Below are 20,115 nucleotides of genomic sequence, written 5' to 3'. Positions count from 1 at the left end.
TAGTTTTGTATATATAATTTCACAAATACTAATCTACCCTACAGATACAAAGTAAACCGTGAGTTATAGGAGAACATCCAATAAAACTAGAAGACTTTTTCTACTCCAAAAGGCTAGAACACCCATGTACATGTCACTACATGCGGTGCTTACAATGTGGTAAGACAGGCCCATTATACAAGAAGCGGGAGGAGTGTAGGATGTTAGAAATGACAGCAAGTTGTGAGCCGACCGGACAAGGAATAGAACCAGTGTCTCACCTGCAGAATGTAAAAGGAGAACGTGGCAATGCCTAACCAGCTGTGCAGGCTGTACAGATCGGGAATGGCTTTCTTTTTGTGGAACTGGAAAACCGCAACAATCCCTGAAAGGGAGAAAGGAGTTGGTAAAAATCATTGATTTAGAATATAATCTCTTCTTTATACTGTAATAAGCAGGTTTCTGACCCAGAAGCAGCCATTGCCATGTGTACAATAAACCCTGGTAATATTTCCAAATGAGCACTGGTGCAGATAACTAAGTGGTGTATCTATTTGTAAATGGGGAACGTTTTTTGATCGATTTTGCACAGGATTTCCCACTGTGGGATTATATGGTGTAAATGGCCTATAATCCCTTAACACTGGGGACATTTTCAAGAATCTGCCAGTACCCAATTTTTCTTAATTGAATATTGTATTCCTTCGTCATCTTTGTGTCCTCTTTCCCTCCCCCTCCCCCCCCCCCCCCCCCCCCCCCAAAGTAAACATAAGCATAAGATAAAATACTAGAACGATTTAATCCGATTTCTAAGTTTCGAGCAGATATATCTGAAAAGTGCCACATTCTTTGTGTTTTCCATCCAGTCCCCTGAGTGTCTGATAGGAGCCCCTAGGTTGGTTGTACCCTGTGATATATCAGAATCGGATGGAAAATAGAGTGTTTTTTGCGCAATCGATATATCGCAAGAGGTTTGACTGATGTTTCCAGTCCCTCTAGCCCTCTAACCCAGCCCATCAGATATATCTTTTTGTATAATTGTATACCATGGAATCACTCACGGGAAGGTCCAGTGGGAGTTCAAAGGAAATTGCATCCAATTTCAGCATCAGATATATTGTAGTGTATGCTCTGCTGCAGCTTCCCCGGGTTTTTACATCTGATAAATCGCATCCGATTTATCAGATATATAACATGGCACATCAAGTGCCAAATCTTATCAAGCTGTCCCGGGGAGCTCAGGGCAAGTCGGCCTAATGTATGGGGGCCCTTACATGATTTAAAAAACAATATAGCACGTAAAACATTGTCTTCTCTGCATAGAATTGCTCTGTAATGATTCCTTCAGCAATGTTAATAACTACAACTGGTTGCTGATAAATAATACTAGATATAAATCAGAACCTGGTATTTCTCAACCATATCATGATATTTTATCATCCACTGATTCATGATGAAAGGACAGCAGAAACTTGAAGAGTGACTGACACACTGGACCATGGTTACACCGGTTTAGAATATCATTATATGGTTGAGAAATACATATTCTGATTTAAATCTAGCACTATTTATCAGCAACCATTTGTAGTGAATAACGTTGAAGGAATCATTACAGAGCAATTATCTGCAGATAATGTTTTACGTGCTATATTATTTTTGAAAGCATCTAAGATTTGTTTAACAATATCAACCTATTGGCTGTAGGAAAAAATGGGTACTTGTGTATTATCATGGCGCCCATTACGTAGTGTATTTTAGAATACCAATACAGCACTATGCTGGCTACGTAAACTACGTAAGTGGCTCTGGAGCCCTAAAAATACACAATGCTTAAAATCCCCACTATCCACATTGGCGTAGAGTGGATTTTATAAAGTGTGGCGAGCACAGTGAGCCACCGAGCCCGAAGCGTGGCGAGCGGACGCGTATCCGCATCTGCTCGCCACGCTTTGGGCTCGGTGGCTCGCCACTTTATAAAATCAACTCCACGCCGACGTGGAAACTGGGGGTATGATGTGGATTGTGGGGGTGAAATGGCTGGTCTATACTTACCCTCCTTTGGCCCGGGCACCGTGTCGATCCCCGTTGACCCACACTGGGATCCATGGTGACTCCCTGGCAGTCGCATTCAGTCTCCCTGCTCTGGCACTTGCCACGGACGCTTTACGCAATTAGCGTAGTGCTGCTGGAGGAGCAGGGAAACCATGTGATGTGCCGCCAGCAGCACTACTCTGAATTACATACAGTGTCTGCCGTGAGTGCCGGAGGAGGGGGACTGAACGCTGCCGCCAGGGAGTAACAGTCGCTGCCGCCGGTGAGTCATCGGGGATCGCTGCCCGGAGGAGGGTAAGTATAAACCACACCACCCTGCTCCCAGTGCTGCCTCCTGTATTATCACAGCACCAGCTACGCTGACAATGTAGCTTAGCCTACGTTGAAAATGTAGCGTTTCTGGGCGCCGTGATAATACACAAGTACCGAAAATGTTTCTATTGTCAAACTAGCCCTGCTTCTGTTTAAATGCGGGACTCTGCCTTGTATGTAAGGAATGTCTTTTCAGGTGATGACTAACTACATGAGACCAATGGGAATCCACATATCAGGCATTACAGTATAGAAATGGGTCAACGCTTGTGTTATTAACAGCAGAATAGGGAATTTTAATGAATATAATTGTCTTTTAATAGATTGTCTTTTTAATTTAAAAAACTAAATAGTACATAAAGGTAACATTTTAATTACCAATTATCACCACTTACGATACATACTGTACATTGTTTATTAGTGCCCACAAACAAGATTCTTCTTTTTTCTGCAGTATGCTTAAGGTATATAATGTGTATAGGGGGCTACCAAAATCTCAAAAGGCAGGGCATGCTGGGACAGCTGGAGCTCTGCAGTTTCTCTAAGTGTGCTGGTGCGATTTGTATTCCTAGAGGATGGTCACCAGTAGAAATGACGTCTGGTGTAAAACATAGTGGGGTGAGAATACAACATACAAAATCCTTATTGAAAACTCATCACCATGCACGAGTATACGACACCTACCAACAACAGAGATGATCAGTGCCATAAGATGTAATGCTCCATGGAGGATCTTGGTTGCCTTCTTGGTCTCATGTCTGAACACTCGATACACTAGCAGCGCTGTAGGATAATGCAAATAAGTTACTACACATACTCCTTAGCTAAACAAGATTGTGTGTCCTAGTTATACAAACTTTAAATCTGCATGGCACAGAATTCTCACCGCTGGTGTACTTCGCCTCCCATACCAGGCTACTGCCAACCAGCAATTTACATTCCAAACTCCAAATAGTATGAATTTGCCCAATAAAGAGATGTCTGTTACAGGTGAATTATTTGAAACCTCAATAACGGGTTCAATTATGTGGAATATTTAGGAGGTGTTGCATGATGGGAGAGAGGTTTTAAGATTGGAGCTAAAGGTTTTCCTACTTTAAAAAATGTTTGGAAAAAAAAAAAAAAAAAACTTTGACATATGAAAAATATTACAGCAACACGTTTTTTCGTACCCTAAAATATTGTAAATGATTGAATTTGCTGAAATAAAAAGTTGCGATCATTTTATCATTATTAATAAGTCATAGTTCAGTAATTTTACACATTTTAATGATGTACGATAGTTTTATGATGCAAACTTGCCTCTAACAGAGCTTGAACAGAAAGAGGTCAATTCAATGGGCTATGGCAGGGGTGGCCAAACCTGTCCTCAAGATCTACCAACGGTGCATGTTTTCCAGGCAACCTGTGGATCTATAGTAGGAATAAATGCAGCATGTTTGAAAATGTGACAGTTAGTATTGACTGCAGCTGTGCAGCAGCTAGGTGATGTGGAAAATGTGGACCGTTGGTAGATCTCGACGACCGGTTTGGTTACCCCTGGGCTATGGTATGAAGCCTAGATGGGGAGGGGATTTGGTACAGGGCAATGTGCAGAGGAGAAGATCAGGCATAACCTTCCTAGCAAAGCTTGCTGTGGTTATGGAACTGACGGACCAGTGTGCGCAAAACAGACCTATTTCAAATGATCATTCTGCTCGTACTTCTAACTGCCAGAAGATGCTATCAACGAGACCATAGCTTACTAACACGGGGAAGCGGGCGGTAGCTCAACAATAATTAGATAGACAGTCAATAGGTCAACATGAGTTTTTCCATGGCCTTTTATTTTTTTTCATACTTAACTCTTCACGTGGACATAGAGGGAGAATCAATATGCTAAGTATAGCAAGGCACCATGCCCAAAGCACGGCGAGCGAAGCAAGGGGACACGGTCTACTTAAACGGTGTCTATGTTGACTTATGTCCACCAGTATATTACATATAAAGGAAAACAACCACAACAAGGAAAATTCATGTTCGCCTTTGTCTTGTCTTCCTTTTCCATGTGGAACTATTGCTTGTGTTAACCTTTTGACAATGTCGATCTAATGCAAGTTGACCTTTTCCATGTGTCGACCCTATGACCCACACTCCTAAAATTATATTAAACCAGTGGTTCCCAACCTCGGTCCTCAGGACCCCCCCAACAGTGCATGTTTTCCAGGTATCCACACATTCACAGGTGAAATAATTATCTCCACCTGTGATCTTTTAAAATGTGTCGGTGAATGAGTGCACATGTGCACCTGTTGGGGGGTCCTAAGGACCGAGGTTGAGAACCACTGTATTAAATTTATTGTGGGTTTTGTTATGAAGGGGACTGGTTTTATTAATCAAGGATGAACAGTCTGTGGGGTTTATTTACAAAGCATCGGGTTTTAAAATCTGGTGCGTCTGATTGTGTTTATACCTGATTTTTAAGAGGCAATGCTTTTACTAAGGAGATACAGCTAGTAATAGCATTGTGCTTTTAAATACTGCCCATACACATGATCAGTAGCCCCGGGTTTTAACACCCAACTGTTTTAACGAATCCTGTGTCTGGAATTGGCCTCAGGCTGTGCACTAGTTACATGAGAGTAATAAGGTAAATGTTTATGTAAAGGAATCTGCCTTTCAGCACACCACAGGGTTCAGTTAGCGTGGACGGATCCTGTGTCCCTCTGTGGGGCTGGGGTGGGCCAAAGTGACAGGGGCCATGGCTGAGGGAGAGCAAGCGTGTCGGGTGTGGGGAGTCAGTCAGCGAGGCCGGGGGGCCAGAGTTGAGCCCTCTCTGGGCTCATATCCACCATCATAATGCAGCAAGTACAACAGTTTTAATAGAATGAAGCTGGATAAATAAGAAAATTACAAGGTATAAGGTCCAGGGTCCAAACATTTTTATGTGTGTGTTACTTAACCCACGGCATTTTCATGCGAAAAATGCAAACTCTGGGATTTTTTTTGAGACACGCACTGCTTGTATACAAAAATATATTAACAGCATACAGGAATTGGATAGATAGTAGTCTGGCAAGGTGTGCGCAATCAAACCAAGTATGCTGCTAATCCCCAAATTACACAGAGTGTAAAAACAACAAATATATTACTCAAACAGATGCAGCAAGAAGGAGTTCTCCAGAGCGCATACTGCCTTTATCTGGACTTGTGGTACCCCCTCCTGTGGACGCTGTGCTGGTTGTGGTCTTTGACTGGAGTCTCCTGTCCAGACTGAGGGACTGTAGCCGTGGACCCCATTGCATCCACCTGCGACCATTTATCTAGTGTTTTTATACAAGTCATTTTATTGGGAGATTTGCACAATATTGGTTCTTCCTATGAAGTGTGGACCAGTGAGTGAGTATCATGTCTGTGCACTAAGTTAACTAGGTGTTTCTTTCACCCGATAGCCATCTTTGAGCGCTATCCCTTCACATTACAATTCTTTCTTGCAGCACACAGGAATGCAATAGTATGCACACCCCTAAAATGGTTGCGCCATGCCATTCCAGTCACTACCCCCCCCCCCCCCACACACACACACACACATTTACCTTTCAAAAAGAAGCTCCATGCCTTTCATTCACCTTGTGACTAAATCCTCTCTGCTACATATGAGCAGTGCGACATATATGCATATAGAATTCTTGGTCACAATGCAGTGTGGGTAGGAGACACAGGAGACTGTGCTGATTAGTTTGCTAGATGACACTTGCATATCTGTGCGCAACTGAAACTTTAAATCTGTATTAGGACAAGGTTCGACAAATCCTGGGGGCCAGGTCACCATGGCGACCAGATATTTTTGCAGGGAGGAAGCAGAATCTAGTCATGGGCAGAACATTGGCAGCGGTGGCCAACCCCTGTCTCCCCCTTCTGACAGACCAGCAGCAGCGTGGGCAGCGGTGTCCTGTCCGAGTGTATTCAGACTCAGAGCAGGTCCGCAGCTATTTTGAATTATTGCTCTGATCGAAGTTTGCGGTCTGACAGCCAATCAGAAGCCACCACTGCCGCTCCTGATTGGCTGCTGGACTGCGAGCTCCAATTGGCTAGCGAGACAATGTGAAATTTCGAAATAGCCACGGACCTGCTCGGATTCTGAATACAGCCAGGCAGCCCACCACGGCTGTCACTGCTTTCAATTCTGCCTGGATTGCAGCTGTCCTCGTTACCACAAGCAGCAGCAATTCACTCCCCCTATCGCAACCAGCATTCCACTCCACTGTGGCATCAAGCATGAAGCTCCTGGCATTGAGTAAGAAAGCCCTAGCAATGAGTGGCACAACATTTAATGGGCATTATGGTGTGTGGCACAGTGTGTAATGGTGCAGTGTGTCTATTATGTGGTCTGCGGCGCACAATGTCCCCATTTGTGGTCTAAATCAAAGCGTGCAGTGCGCATTGCAGAGGGTATGGGAACCCTTAGGCTGAAAGTGTAGGAGCCAGACAAATGGTTATACTTTTAACTACCCATAGTAGTCGAAATATTGACCGTCTACCTTTTTATAAAAATTGTCACGCCCTGGTATAGTAAATGCTACAATGCAGTAATCACAGCTTTATCTAATACAGGTTCTGTTGTACTCTGTATGCAGGGCTAAATGAGATGTTCATTATCCAAAGTGAGCTCACTAGTAGCATTTAGCAGTTTTTTTTACGCTTTTAACAAGTGTTAAAAAAATCCCCAATAACTAGACTGTTATGGGTGCCACAACGGGTTTAACACATGAATCAATTAACTTTAAACACGTTCAGTTAATGGGTGTTAAGGGGCTCTGGTGAAAAAGGGTCTAGTATTGAATTGCTCTTCAACCCTGTCAAAGTTGCATAGAACCTGAAGGCTTATGCTGCCGATACATACTTTGTGAGATATTGCATGCAATCATTCGATTTCGACCACATAAATCGAATGATTGCATGCATTTTTAAAGGCGACATTCGATGTGATGCATGGGCGTGCCGTCGAAGGACGCGTCGATAGATATTATGTGCTGCACATAATATTTATCGAATTGCATAAGCAATCGCATGTGGTTTTTAACAACATGCGATTGCTCGAATGCAATCAGCGGCAGGTTCGGGGAGCGGGGGTGTGGACCGGAGCTGGCGGCGTCGGAGAAGGATCAGGACCGGAGTACTAGTGGGGAGCGGGTACCTGAGTGCTGGTGGCTGTGGAACTGGAGACCGGAGGAGCCTATGAAGTGCTTTCAGGCGGCAAGACTGAGCAGCGGCAGCAGATGAATTTGAAACACTGGATAGCACTCTGATTGTTAGAGAGAGCTCTCTCTCAGCGGCCTCAGCCAATCAGAGGGCCGTCCAGTGTTTAAAATTCATCTGCTACCGCTGCTGAATCCCGCCTCCTGAGAGTGCTTCCACACACAGGGCTTTCAAGCTCCATCGCTCCGGTGCCCGCTCCACCGCGAACCCTCTTTCAGCACCCAATGCAGATGGCATGCGACATCGGGTGCTGGAGAAAACACTGGGCACCAAAAAAGATGCGATCACATGTGATGCAACATCGCATCACATCTGATCGCTTAAGTGTATGGGCACCATTACTCACGTCATGCATCTTGCACTGCGTGGCATATTGAGGCTAGGGCTGTGTACACACAGGGGCGATTGTGTAATATCGCGGGCAATATGGTCGCTGAGCGACCATATTGCAAACGGGACACTGAGCGATATATCTCCCCGTGTGTACGGGGCTTAAAAGTTGTGTTCATTCTAGCACCATGCATCTTCCAAAACCATTGCAGTCCTTCTTCCCTACCTGGGGTGTTCCTCTCTGCTGTGGTGCTCCTAGCACAGTGTGGTCTGTATTTCAGCACGGATATGCAGACCAGACCAGTGCTGGAAGCATCACAGTAGAGTGTGACACCAAGCAGTGAAGTGTAACTCCACTATTTTGAAAGATGCAGAGTGCTAGAAGGAAAATATAGGACATGGCTGGTTAAACCAGTCCGAGATCTACCAGCAGTCCACGTTTTCCAAATCACCTTGCTGGTGCACAGCTGTAGTCATTACTAACTGTCACAGTCATTCTTACTATAGATCCACAGGTTGCCTGAAAAACATAAACTATTGGTAGATTGGTAGGACAGATTTGGCCACCCCTGTTATAGGATATATGAGGACACATCTTTAGATCAATACTGCGTCCGTTATTGAATCAAGCCCAGAGCCAACCTAAAGTGTTGCCAGATATAAATGGGGTGGTATCTTTTTTGGCCAATTCAAAAGTTCATTCATGAAGTAATGTTTTATTATTTTCCAGTGGGTCATCACAAGCTAATTCTTGCTACATTTGATAATGTACATGTATAGTTCGGTTCTACTAAACATAAATAAGAAAACATACAATAATTATGACAAATATTTGGCCATGATTTGTTTCCCCTTTACGGAAGTTAACAATAATCATATATATAATAAAATGCTAACACTGCTCCTCACCTCTATGGGGGAGGGGGGGATTTAAGTGCTGTGTTGCTCCATTCAGGAGAATAAAAGTTGTCATTATTATGTACACATCATTATAGAAGTCATTGAATCTAAAATAATATCTAGGCACATTGGACTGCATTATGGACATAGTGGCAAATGGATACCAAGAGTATAAATAAACAAGGGACTGCACAGAGAGCCATCTTGTACCACTTTATATTCCTCACATAATTACATTGCTGGAGGAACCTGCTCTTCCACCGTAACTTCCGGATGGACACCATTTCCCTTCAAAATAATTTCCTCAGGCACATGCAGCCATGTCCTTACTCAATCACATTAATGGACAGATCCCTCTCTAGCAAAAGATCACACACCACTCTCCTGCCTCTGAGCATTATGTTCATCTGATTGGTCACAGATTGTTATATTCCAACCTATTTAAAAAAAACTATGACATTAAGGGAGACCGAAGAAAACAGGAGTACAACTCTAATTCATAGAATTTTTTTTTTTTTTTTTACGATCAAGAAACTAAAGGGAGTTTTTTTTACATAGGGAACAATGTTAAATGGCCCAATTGACCCGATTTTACATAGGGAACAATGTTAAATGGCCCACAGACCCCAAATAGCCACCCTGAAGTGTGAAATGGCCCCCCAATTGTTAACGCCACCCCACAATCAACGTCAACCCAAAGCGTGGCGAGCGCAGCGAGCCCGCGAGGGGCGGCGGTATGCGTCCTCCGACCTTTTCATACCCCCACTATCCACGTTGGCGTGGAGTTGAGAAAAGAAAGTGTGGCGAGTGCAGCGAGCCACAAGCGTGGCAAGACCCGCGAGGGGACGTGGATACCTGTGAAGGTATCCGCATCCCCTCGCTGCGCTCGCCACGCTTCGGGCTCGGTGGCTCGCCACACTTTCTATTCTCAACTCCACGCCGACGTGGATAGTGGGGGTATGAAAAGGTCGGAGGACGCGTACCGCCGCCGCTCGCCACGCTTCGGGTTGACGTTGATCGTGGGGTGGCGTTAACAATTGGGGGGGCCATTTCACACTTCAGGGTGGCTATTTGGGGTCTGTGGGCCATTTAACATGGTTCCCTATGTAAAATCGCGTCGGTCGCATCGCATGCGATTTTTTGGCCGCATGCGATGCGACCGACGCGTTTTTTTAGCTTGCGATGCCTAAGATCAAAATCGTGGGCGCCGTTCTAAGTAAAGAGTACCCAATTTTCCTTACATGAACTGTAAACTGGTGACTATATTTAGGCATTTAAAATCTGTCAAATAAGTAATAAATATGCTTATATATTGTATACCATAAAAAGGTTTTAATGATCTGTAAATGCTATAATTCTAAACAATAAAATGTCCAATAAGATGGTGATTTTGTAGACACCCAAATACACAGTGATTACAGAAAAGGTCTAGAACAATTAACAGAAAAACCCCACACATTACATTTATGTGTTCACGAGGAGGGGTGGCAGCTGTAAGTTGGCATGCGCAAATCTCTCATTGCAAGCACCAATAAAAGGCAATGCATTTACATTGCCGGGCAGGACGTGCCTATACACACTGCCCACATCTTTCAATCTAAACGGCAGACCCATTGTTTTATCACTGCATTGATCTGCATAATGTATAATTTCTATGGGTCAAAGTCCTGGCCCACGTGAAAATGCCCTGTTTAGCCACAAGACCTTGGAAGGCCATGTGACCACATATACAGTTACGACATGTTTTAGGAGACCACTCTTTGCACTGCAGTTGTTATTGGACAATCATTAACCAACAATAATAACTATAGTCTACTGCCTGTAAACAAAGTAAGGCAAAAAAAAAAAGAGCATTAGTCTTTTACCCGATTGTTATACTTTGACACATGTACTCACCATCCCCACACAAGAAAACCATTCCCAGTACCATGCAAATTGGATGGACATTGAATTGTTCTGGTCCGTCCCAGGAAAATCCCCCTCTATACTGAGATAGCCATGATCCTGTGATCGCTAGCACTGCCACACCCAGGATCTGGGAAGCAGCCACTAAATATGGCATCAAGCCGCTGTTGTGACGTGTAAGCGAGTCATCCATTGTGGAGATTGAAGGAAGTCAATGCCTGCAGGGAGAAAAGAGATTACATTAGATAAAGCAGTAATAAGACAGCCATTATATGCTAAAAACTGCAGGTATACTAAATAATACACCCGCCATTTGTATTGCAGATTCTAGAGCAGTGGTAGATAACCTATTGTCCTCCATCTGCATAAAAACATGATTTGAATTAAATTGCCTCTTTAACATGACTTTACAGTATGTGGTAAATAATGCCCGGGTGTACAAACCATGGGCGTTAAATATAATGGGTTGTAGGGTGTGCAATGTGCTCACACCACACAATCTGCTCTCATTCGCGAAAATTACCTCTCGCTTTGCAGTGCATAAAATTACTGGTACAACAGCATGGAGTCCATTTTCCCAAAGATGTGCACTAGAGCAGTACCAAAAATCACAAAAATGAAAATGACATACTCCCAAAGATCGGTACGTGTACAAAAGGACTTAGTCACTGCAACAAAAACTACTCGGGACATGAGCCAGCGAGAGAGGGGGATGAGCACCCCCCTCACTGTAAAGCAGGTTATGTACTTTGTTTCCATATCGCAGGTATTTATCCTCTGATCGAACTCGGGCAACATCCCAGCAGTGGGGAATGGGATCGCATGCAAAAGGAGATTCCTGGCTGCTCAAGGGGGATCTGCTGCGACTTCTCCAGGGCAGAAGTCGCAGTAGTGTATGGGGGACTGACAGCATTTATGTCAAAGTAATCAACTGCATCCGAGGTTAGAGGCTGAACTACTATTTATGCAGTGGGCCCCTGAGGATTAATGTTTTTTTTTGCACCTGGGCCCACAAGTTCCGCCACTGCCAGAGGTTATTAAAAAGTGGATATTTAGACATTAGGCTATGCTACCCTTTTAGTTCAGAACACTCACTTCTTAGTTTTCAGCTTGTATAATACATCATTTTCCTTCTGAAATAAAAAGGAACTGATTCTAAAGAAAATATAGATTATTATTATGTTATTAGTCAAGCACCGAACATTGTGACTCTAACTAATAAGATAATTGGGGAGTTCAGAGAAATGACGCAGGAAGAACAGAGCCAGGGGACAATGTGTCAGCTAAGAACGCTATCCATGTGTGTGCAATAAACTAATTACATCTTCCTCTATTGCATTTCCATTTATTAACAGAGGCAAGCACCCTGGGGCAGTAGGTAACACTCACAGATCAGGACCAGGCTTCTCCATGTAAAGGTTAAAGGATCTGTTATATAGCGAGTAGATTTAGCTTTTGTTTCATTTATACACCTCCCCCAACTGACTGCTACACTATCACATATACTGTATAAGGAAAACCTGCACAATTATTATTTGATGAGTGACTGTCCCTGGCACTGCTACTGTCCATGGAAGCCATTTCACGTTGTGGAACACAAATAGTAAAAGCAACACACACCAACCATTTATAAATTTGTTCTAATATACTGTATAATGCATACATGTTATTACTTTCATTCCAAGGCAGTTTGCGGATATATAATTCTGCCCACACTAAACCACATTATATTACTCTGACCTAGATTCTCAAATACCTATGTAACAATCATGATGTTCTTAATTTAGTGTTCCTTCTAGGAACTAGGGCGGGCAGGGCGCCGCTGCACGGAGGCAGCGTAAGGGGGGCGGACTCCTTTTTGGGCAGCCGACGTCACTGTTTTGGGCAGTCCCGGGCCGCCAACATCACAAAAGGGGCGGGCCCGGCCACCGGTATCACCGAAGGGGAGGGCAGGCCACCCCGAAGGCTTTACACTGCCGTGGAAGCGACGGGCTTCCCCGGTCACACCAGAGGGGTCGGAGGCAGGCTATTTTAGCGGGAACACTTATTTTATTTATGAACAGTTTCTTATATAGCGCACACATATTCCACAGCGCTTTACAGAGAATATTCGAACATTCACATCAGTCCCTGGCCCAGTGGAGCTTACAATCTATATTCCCTACCACATGTACACATAGATATTCTAGGGTTAATTTTCTTAGGAGCCAATTAACCTACCAGTATATTTTTGGATTGTGGGAGGAAACCGGAGCACCCGGAGTAAACCCACGCAAGTACAGGGAGAATATACAAAGTCGGCACAGTTAGGGACATGGTGGGAATCGATCCCATAACCTCAGTGCTGTGTGGCAGTAATGCTAACCATTACACTATCCGTACTGCCCAATCAATCAAACAAGCTTAATAAACTGTCCATGCACGGATTTCTTTCTGTGGTGTAATTGTGTTATTAGGTATATTTGGTTGTAGCATCTAGGTAGCCATTGCTTTGAGCAAAAATAAAACCTTGGCAATAGTTATATACACAACAAAAAAGATTTCAGGGACTCCCTGCTACTGAGTTTCTGCATCTGATCTAATGTCCCATGACAGTGGTTCCTAAACTGGTCCCTGGAGATACACTGCAGACCGGTTGGGGGTACTTGAAAGTATTGTAAAGTGCAACGGAATCTGCTGCGCTATATAAGAAACTGTAAATAAATAAATAAAATATTGGTAATAGCGGAAGAGGAATAACTCTCCTATTGCTGTGGAGATTAACAACAGTGCGTCACTTCCTGTTCCGTCTGCATCGTCTTCTCATGCTTTTACATGACCAGCAATCCATTAGGAGCTACCCACACTGCCCTCAGTCATCAGCGATCATCTACCTTGCACTGGAAATAGGTGGAAGAAGCTGCGGCAATAATCCTACAGGCATTAGTGGGAAACCAAAGACAGTATACAGCCAGACACAGAGGAGACCGCTCATCATTCCTCCACTACTCCTTAATATAAGAATATGCAAACCGCTCACTTCCACTCCACTCTACTCGTAAGTACTGTGGATATTTCAAATTGAGAGGAGGGGGTACTAAAATGAAAAATCGGTACTTGTGTAGTTTTATGGCGGCACTGGGATTGCATCGCATCACATGCGATTTGCGTGCAATGCGATGGTACTTGTGCAGTTTCACGGCACCCCTGCCCTCAGATCGCATCGCATGCGATTTGATCATGTGCGATACAATGCAGAGCTATTTAGCACACCCCCACTATCCATGTCACCCCGAAGCATGGCCAGCGGATGTGGTACGCGTCCTCCCGACTTGTTCATACCCCCACTATCCACGTCGGCATTAATTTCATTTTATAAAGTGTGGTGAGCACAGCGAGCCACCAAGCCCGAAGTGTGGCGTCCGCGGGGCCACGCTTCGGGCTCGGTGAGCTTGCCACACTTTATAACATAAACTCCACGCCGAAGTGGATAGTTGGGGTATGAACAGGTCGGGAGGACGCATTCCGCGTCCGCTCACCATGCTTTGGGGTGATGTGGATAGTGGGTGTGTGCTAAATGTGGATAGTTGGGGTGTGCTAATGCGTGCGATGCGCGGGCAGGGGCACCGTGAAATTGCACAAGTACCATTGCATCAAATGCGATACCAGTGCTGCTTTGAAACTACACAAGTACCGAAAAATCTAATCGAGGCGTACAGGAGAGAAAAGAAGGCTGGAAACCGCTGTCCTATGATACTATTTATGTGAAACTTATAACACTGCAACCAGTATGGGCCTTTTCAATAAAAAAACAATTTTTTATTGCTAAGGAATAGAAACCTGAATGGAATGAATACATTGAAGACACAGAATAAAAAAAGTTACATAGGGATTCACTTATTACAATTTACTTGTCATGAGGTGAATTGGAAACCACACTGTCTAAATAAAAAGTCTAGATCCACCCCTGCAGCTGGCAAAGGAAAACAAAAGTCATGCAGAGCAAATGACTAAAGCTGCCAGCAGCATTTCTATTGCATAGGGCTGGGGCTGCAGTGCTAAGAATGCTAAAAGCAGTACTCACCCTTAAATAAGGAACTTTCTCAATTTATGGACCTTATTCTGGTCCGTGCGCATATGTTCGCCGGGCGCTTGCACACAACACTGCGGGCAGGGAGCGTGGGAAGGTGGGCTAGGGGATGTGGCCATGGGAACGCCAGGCAAATGCGTTTCATGGGTGTTTCCATGAAAACGCTGGGTGTTCCCGTGGTAATGGAGGCCTCAATGTTCCCCATCCAGAACACACTCACAGCTAAGACACCTGAGAGCCTCTTAGTTTCGCCTGTACCTTCCACATCATTCTATGGTCGGTGATCATCGAATGATGTGGGTTCGGCCTCTGGGACTGCGAATGGATGTTAATGCAAAACATCCATTCGCAATCTTGCGGGGATATCTGCGTGCGAGGGGAGGTGGACATTTCAGTGGGCGGGATTTAAGCATGCAGCACTACGAACTTTGCAGTGCTGCGTGTCAACCAGAATCACCCCCTATGTTTTTTTTGAGCAAAAATGTGCAGGTGGTATTTCATGCCCTTCCATCCACTAGGGCGTGGTGGTAGAAAAAAAAAACAGTGTGCCGAGTGTAGCGAGGCACATGCCCAAAGCATGGCGAGCGTACGCGGTACTACGTTTAAGTGTTTATGTTTACTGTGTTGTCATTCTGGTTAAAAAAATAAAATAAAAATGATCCATACCCCTATAACCATTCTTGACACAGTATAAGAATCCTGGCCTAACCCCCATATTATCCCTGTTAATCTAGTCAATATGTTATGCACTTCATTTCTCAATATAGTTCTAGGTTATGAAGTACTCATTCGGGTTCTGAATATTTAAATTTACCAAAGTTTTTTTTTTTTTTTTTTTTTATACAAAAATTCTGGGTCTATTTAGTAAACCTAAAAGCTAGAAAGGCAATGTTGGATCCCAATTACTGGCAATGGGGACTGTACCACTCTCACCATCTTTAGCTGGAAAGAGCGGTAAAGTGCTAACTTTAGTTTGCTGAATACAGAAAGGATGACACCTTTTCAACCGGTTTGTGCAGTTCCTATAGGTTTCAATAAAGGAAGCACACAAAAGCGATGCTTCTGGAGAGAAGCAGGGAAGAGAAAAAAGTACCAGCCAATCAGCTCCTAACTGCCATGTTACAGCTTGTGGTTTAAAAATTACAGAAGCCTGTTTTCTCTGGAGACTTTTGGTCTCTCCGAGGCTTAGTACATAGACCAGTGGTTCCCAAATATTTTTGAACGGCGCGCCTAGGCCAAAAGTTTCTCATTGAGAAAATCAGAAGAAAACAATAATTGTGTTTAAATCTTATCCTTATGCGGTGTACACATGCTTCGACCCAGCGGAAGTCGATAACGACGCGATATAGACGGTCTCATCGAACAGGAGGGAAGGTGGGTGGTGGAAGGATGGCATGCAGTGGTAGGGATGCTGCATTGAGCAGCATGGAACTGCGTTCGATTTGCCAGAGATCGAACCAGAAATTGACTTGCCAAGCAATTTTATTTCTGCTTTTGATCCCAGTGCTGTGGGACCGGGCATTGGGAACAAATCCGTATCAAAGGCAAATTACATGGTTTGATTCAGTGGACTTCAGTAAAACCGAATTGAAATGGACACTAAATCGAATATAGTACAGATCTGTACTACATAGTCAAAATCGAATGTGAACACTGTAACCAAACCAGATCCAGACACAGATCCAATAGGGGTTGAATAGAAAGTGAAATCTCACCATGTGTACACAGCATTAGAGTCAGTTATGACAGGATTCAGGGACAAGTAAAAACTGGACCCAGACAAGACCCTGGAATGCCGGAACGGACATCAAACACTGCATTCCAGAGCTTCCCTTCCAAGGGGGGGTCTTGTCTGGGGGGATACCTGTGATATCTTTCACCAGTGACATGAGGAAGGGGAGATTGCAGCCTCTCCGTGTGGTCCAGACTGACCAGTTTTTGGCACATGCCCTGACTATACAGGGAGGCTTTATTCTCTCCCTGGTGATAGCTATCACAGGCAGCCCCTCGAACAGGACACGCCTGGACAGGCACTCCCCAGAGGACCTGTCCGGTTCTGATTTTTACCCATACCCCAGGATTCCCTTATGTTGCATTAGCCATATATAATTTGAATTAGTAAAGGGCAATCCTGCAAGTCTTCCAAGGCACCCCAGGATGCAATGGGGCACAGTTTGGGAACCACTGACTAATGTAGGGTACACACCAGAACGATCATGAGACGATCATACTATGGTCGCACGATCTGTTGGAGCACACAATTTGCTAACGAACTGCATACGATCCAATTCCGATCTGTACCCAGTTGAAGGGATCGTTTTAAAATCCTGAGTGCAGCAGGTAGAATCTGCAAAACGACCAAATGACCAGCGGGGACGCGCATCGGATCGGAATCCAAAACCTGCCCAATGTACATACAATCGGTCAAGAGTATATCGAAATTGAGGCCAAATCATTCTGGTGTGTACCCAGCATTAGACCCACTATGTCAAAGCATCCCAGTTTTCTCCTCCCAGGGACATGCCGTCATCACATGGTTTGTCCAGACTTTTTAGATAAATACTGAAATGTAAAAAAAAAAAAGGGTCTTCCATATATATTACTACATAGAGCCCAATATTTTGTAACTAGAAACATGTATTCAATATTACACTGCTAGTATGTAAGCAAACTAGGCATGTGACAAACATACACCAATTTATTATTATGTATCCACTGGCTCAGTGCCATAATTCATATACTGTAGGAGTTATGGCACTGAGCTTAATAATGTTAAAATTAGTCCTTTAAAAGAAAAAAAAAAACGGGGAAAAAAACATGTGACATGTACCACTGCTGTCACGAACAAAGTGACCCACCACACCAGGGGCTACCATACCGCTATGTCACTTCAGTGCAGCTATAGGCACACTGCTAGAAAGCGCAGGCAAAGGGTATTCTTGAAAACTGAAACTTAATTTAAGATATAAAAAAATATGTTAAGCAATGCCAAGAAAAGTAATAGTAATTTCACTCATGGCCGGCGTCATTATTATAGATTATATAAAAGTGCGAAATATTTGAGTGGCCCCGCCCAACCATATGCACTACTATATAACTCCTGGGATTGTTACACAAGCCATGTAGCCCGGCACACACACCCCCCCAACAGCCGTGCTGGAAGAAGGCAGAACACAGCACCATCATGCAGAGACCATAGAGAGCCCTTGCTGCTGTGTAACAGGTGTACAGGAGGGGCGCAGGGTCCTACCTGCTGCTCCTGATGGCTGATGTCTCCACTCTCCCAGTCTGCTCAGTCACTGCGTGTGTAGCCCCGAGCACCTGCTGCTGTGACTGTTTCCGCTGTGTCCTCCTTATTGCCGGTGCCCATCTGCCGACCGTGCAGCGCTTGTCCCAGTCACATTCCCTATCCTCCTGTTCATGACGCTCCCTCCCAAGACCCGGCTGTGTCACACTCTACAGCAGCAGCGACGCCTTCCCAATTTCCTGGATGGCGGGTGGGCGGGGACTACTGTTTCCATGGAGTCGTTAGAGACGCCCCGTGTACTGTGTGTTTATAGGTGTAACACTGTCTGCGACAAGTGAAGTGAGCCCAGTGCCTACAGCCCTACACCCAGACTGTGACACACACAAATACCCAGACACACACTGCTGCATTGTGTATGAGCAGCACCAACCAAGATACTCGTTTATAATGTAAAACCGAACATGCACCTAACACAGTAAAGGGACCTGGGCCCTGGGTGACATGGCACCCTCCTTTGTATTCCCCAGCTTCTCCCATCCCAGTAATGTTTATTTTTTTCAATTTTCTTTGCTCAAATGTATTAATTGAAAATACTATTGTGCTTTAGGAGGGAGTCTATAATATATCAAATATTGCACTAATCAGACCTGGGCAGTAGTTGTATTATTAGTGCATATCAATCGTTTTTTGTCTGAACCTACTTAGCCTATTATCATGGTGAATGCAGGATGTGTAATCAGGTGTTTTTCTGCAGAAGGAGAGCGTTCATTCACCTGTGTGAACCGCAGTCCCACCCTTTCTTTTAGGAATGGCCATCAACCATCGAAGATTCATATTCATGAATGGTTTATGGCCATTATATAATACTTTTGCCATTGATGGGGAGAACCAGATGGTTTCCCTCCATGGATGGTGCAGCATAACCTAATTTGGTACTTATGTAGTATCTGGACGCCCGATTAAAAAATCCGGTCCATCGCATCACATCGCATGCGATGCGATGGACCCGATTTTTCCATAGGATTCAATGTTAAAATGGAATGAGTCCATTTTAACATAGGATTGTATGGGAAAAAGGGTCCTTTTCATTTCCCCACTATCCAACTACGCATGGAGTTGGATATAAACCTGTGGCAAGCGTAGCGAGCCACCGAGCCCGAAGCGTGGCGAGCGCAGCGAGGGGATGCGGAATACTTTTTAACGAATCCGCGTCCGCTCACCACGATTCGGGCTCGGTGGCTCGCTACGCTCGCCACAGGTTTATATCCAACTCCGTGCGTAGTTGGATAGTGGGGAAATGAAAAGGACCCTTTTTCCCATAGAATCCTATGGAAAATCGGGTCCATCGCATCGCATCGCATGCGATTTGGTCGGATGCGATGCGATAATCGGGCGTCCAGATACTACATAAGTACCCCTAATTTATCTATGACTCCGGGACCTAAAGTCAGAAATCCTCTCATCACAAAGCACAGCTCTTGCAACAAGAGCTGCCCTTTGCTAAAATCTCTATATATACGGCCTTAGAAAATGCTGATATTCATGAAGAGTGGCAGGGTGTCTAGCTGATTATACCTCTTAAATTATATTACAATAAGGACCTTATTCAGATCCATTCAGTCCTCCGTGCGTTCGCAGGCTGTGTGCAGCCATGGCGAACATTCTGTTCACAATACATGGGGGGCGGGGAGCAGAGAAGGGCAGGGATGGGGGTTCGCCGGGCAGCCCCATTAACATATGGGAATGCTCAGCATGTGTGGGGGGGGGGGGGCAGCTGACAGTTGGGGTATTTCTATAACCAGTACCAGGCTCATGGGCTGGTCCTGGTCCCCAAAATATGGGGGTCAAAATGAGAAGGGGTCCCCCTGTATTTTGTTAATCAGCACTGGGTCCAAACAGCCAGCAGGCTAATGCCACAGCCGGGGGACCAAAGCATCAACCTGTGGTGGGTCAGCCTCCAATAAAGGGGTCCTCTCTCCAGGGCACCCCGGCCCATGATGAAGCCCAGGGCTGTCCCCGATGCTCTTGGACAGTGGACACGGGATGATAACCATAGAATAAAAATAGTAATAATAAACTATTG

General features: G+C 44.6%; 1 protein-coding gene across 2 annotated transcripts in view; it reads right to left on the bottom strand.

Moving 5' to 3' along the window:
* CYB561 (cytochrome b561) overlaps positions 1-20,115 on the bottom strand; it is a 74,958-nt gene that overhangs the window by 4,934 nt on the left and 49,909 nt on the right. The window contains exons 1-4 of one of the 2 annotated variants that reach the window (XM_083147481.1): positions 18,036-18,302; positions 10,708-10,934; positions 3,028-3,126; positions 261-364 (exon numbers count right to left, since the gene is read on the bottom strand). In XM_083147481.1, the coding sequence (XP_083003607.1) occupies positions 261-364; positions 3,028-3,126; positions 10,708-10,909 (405 nt within the window). In that variant the 5' untranslated portion in view covers positions 10,910-10,934; positions 18,036-18,302. Of the gene's footprint in view, positions 1-260; positions 365-3,027; positions 3,127-10,707; positions 10,935-18,035; positions 18,303-20,115 lie in introns of those variants that run through there. The other variant, XM_083147482.1, reaches the window with a different exon arrangement.

This window comes from Crinia signifera, chromosome 6 (genome assembly GCF_055691185.1).
Source record: "Crinia signifera chromosome 6, ASM5569118v1, whole genome shotgun sequence".
Lineage (NCBI taxonomy): Eukaryota > Metazoa > Chordata > Amphibia > Anura > Myobatrachidae > Crinia > Crinia signifera.
Note: the sequence above shows the minus strand (reverse complement) of the source record. Positions and strands in the feature narration are given on the sequence as shown.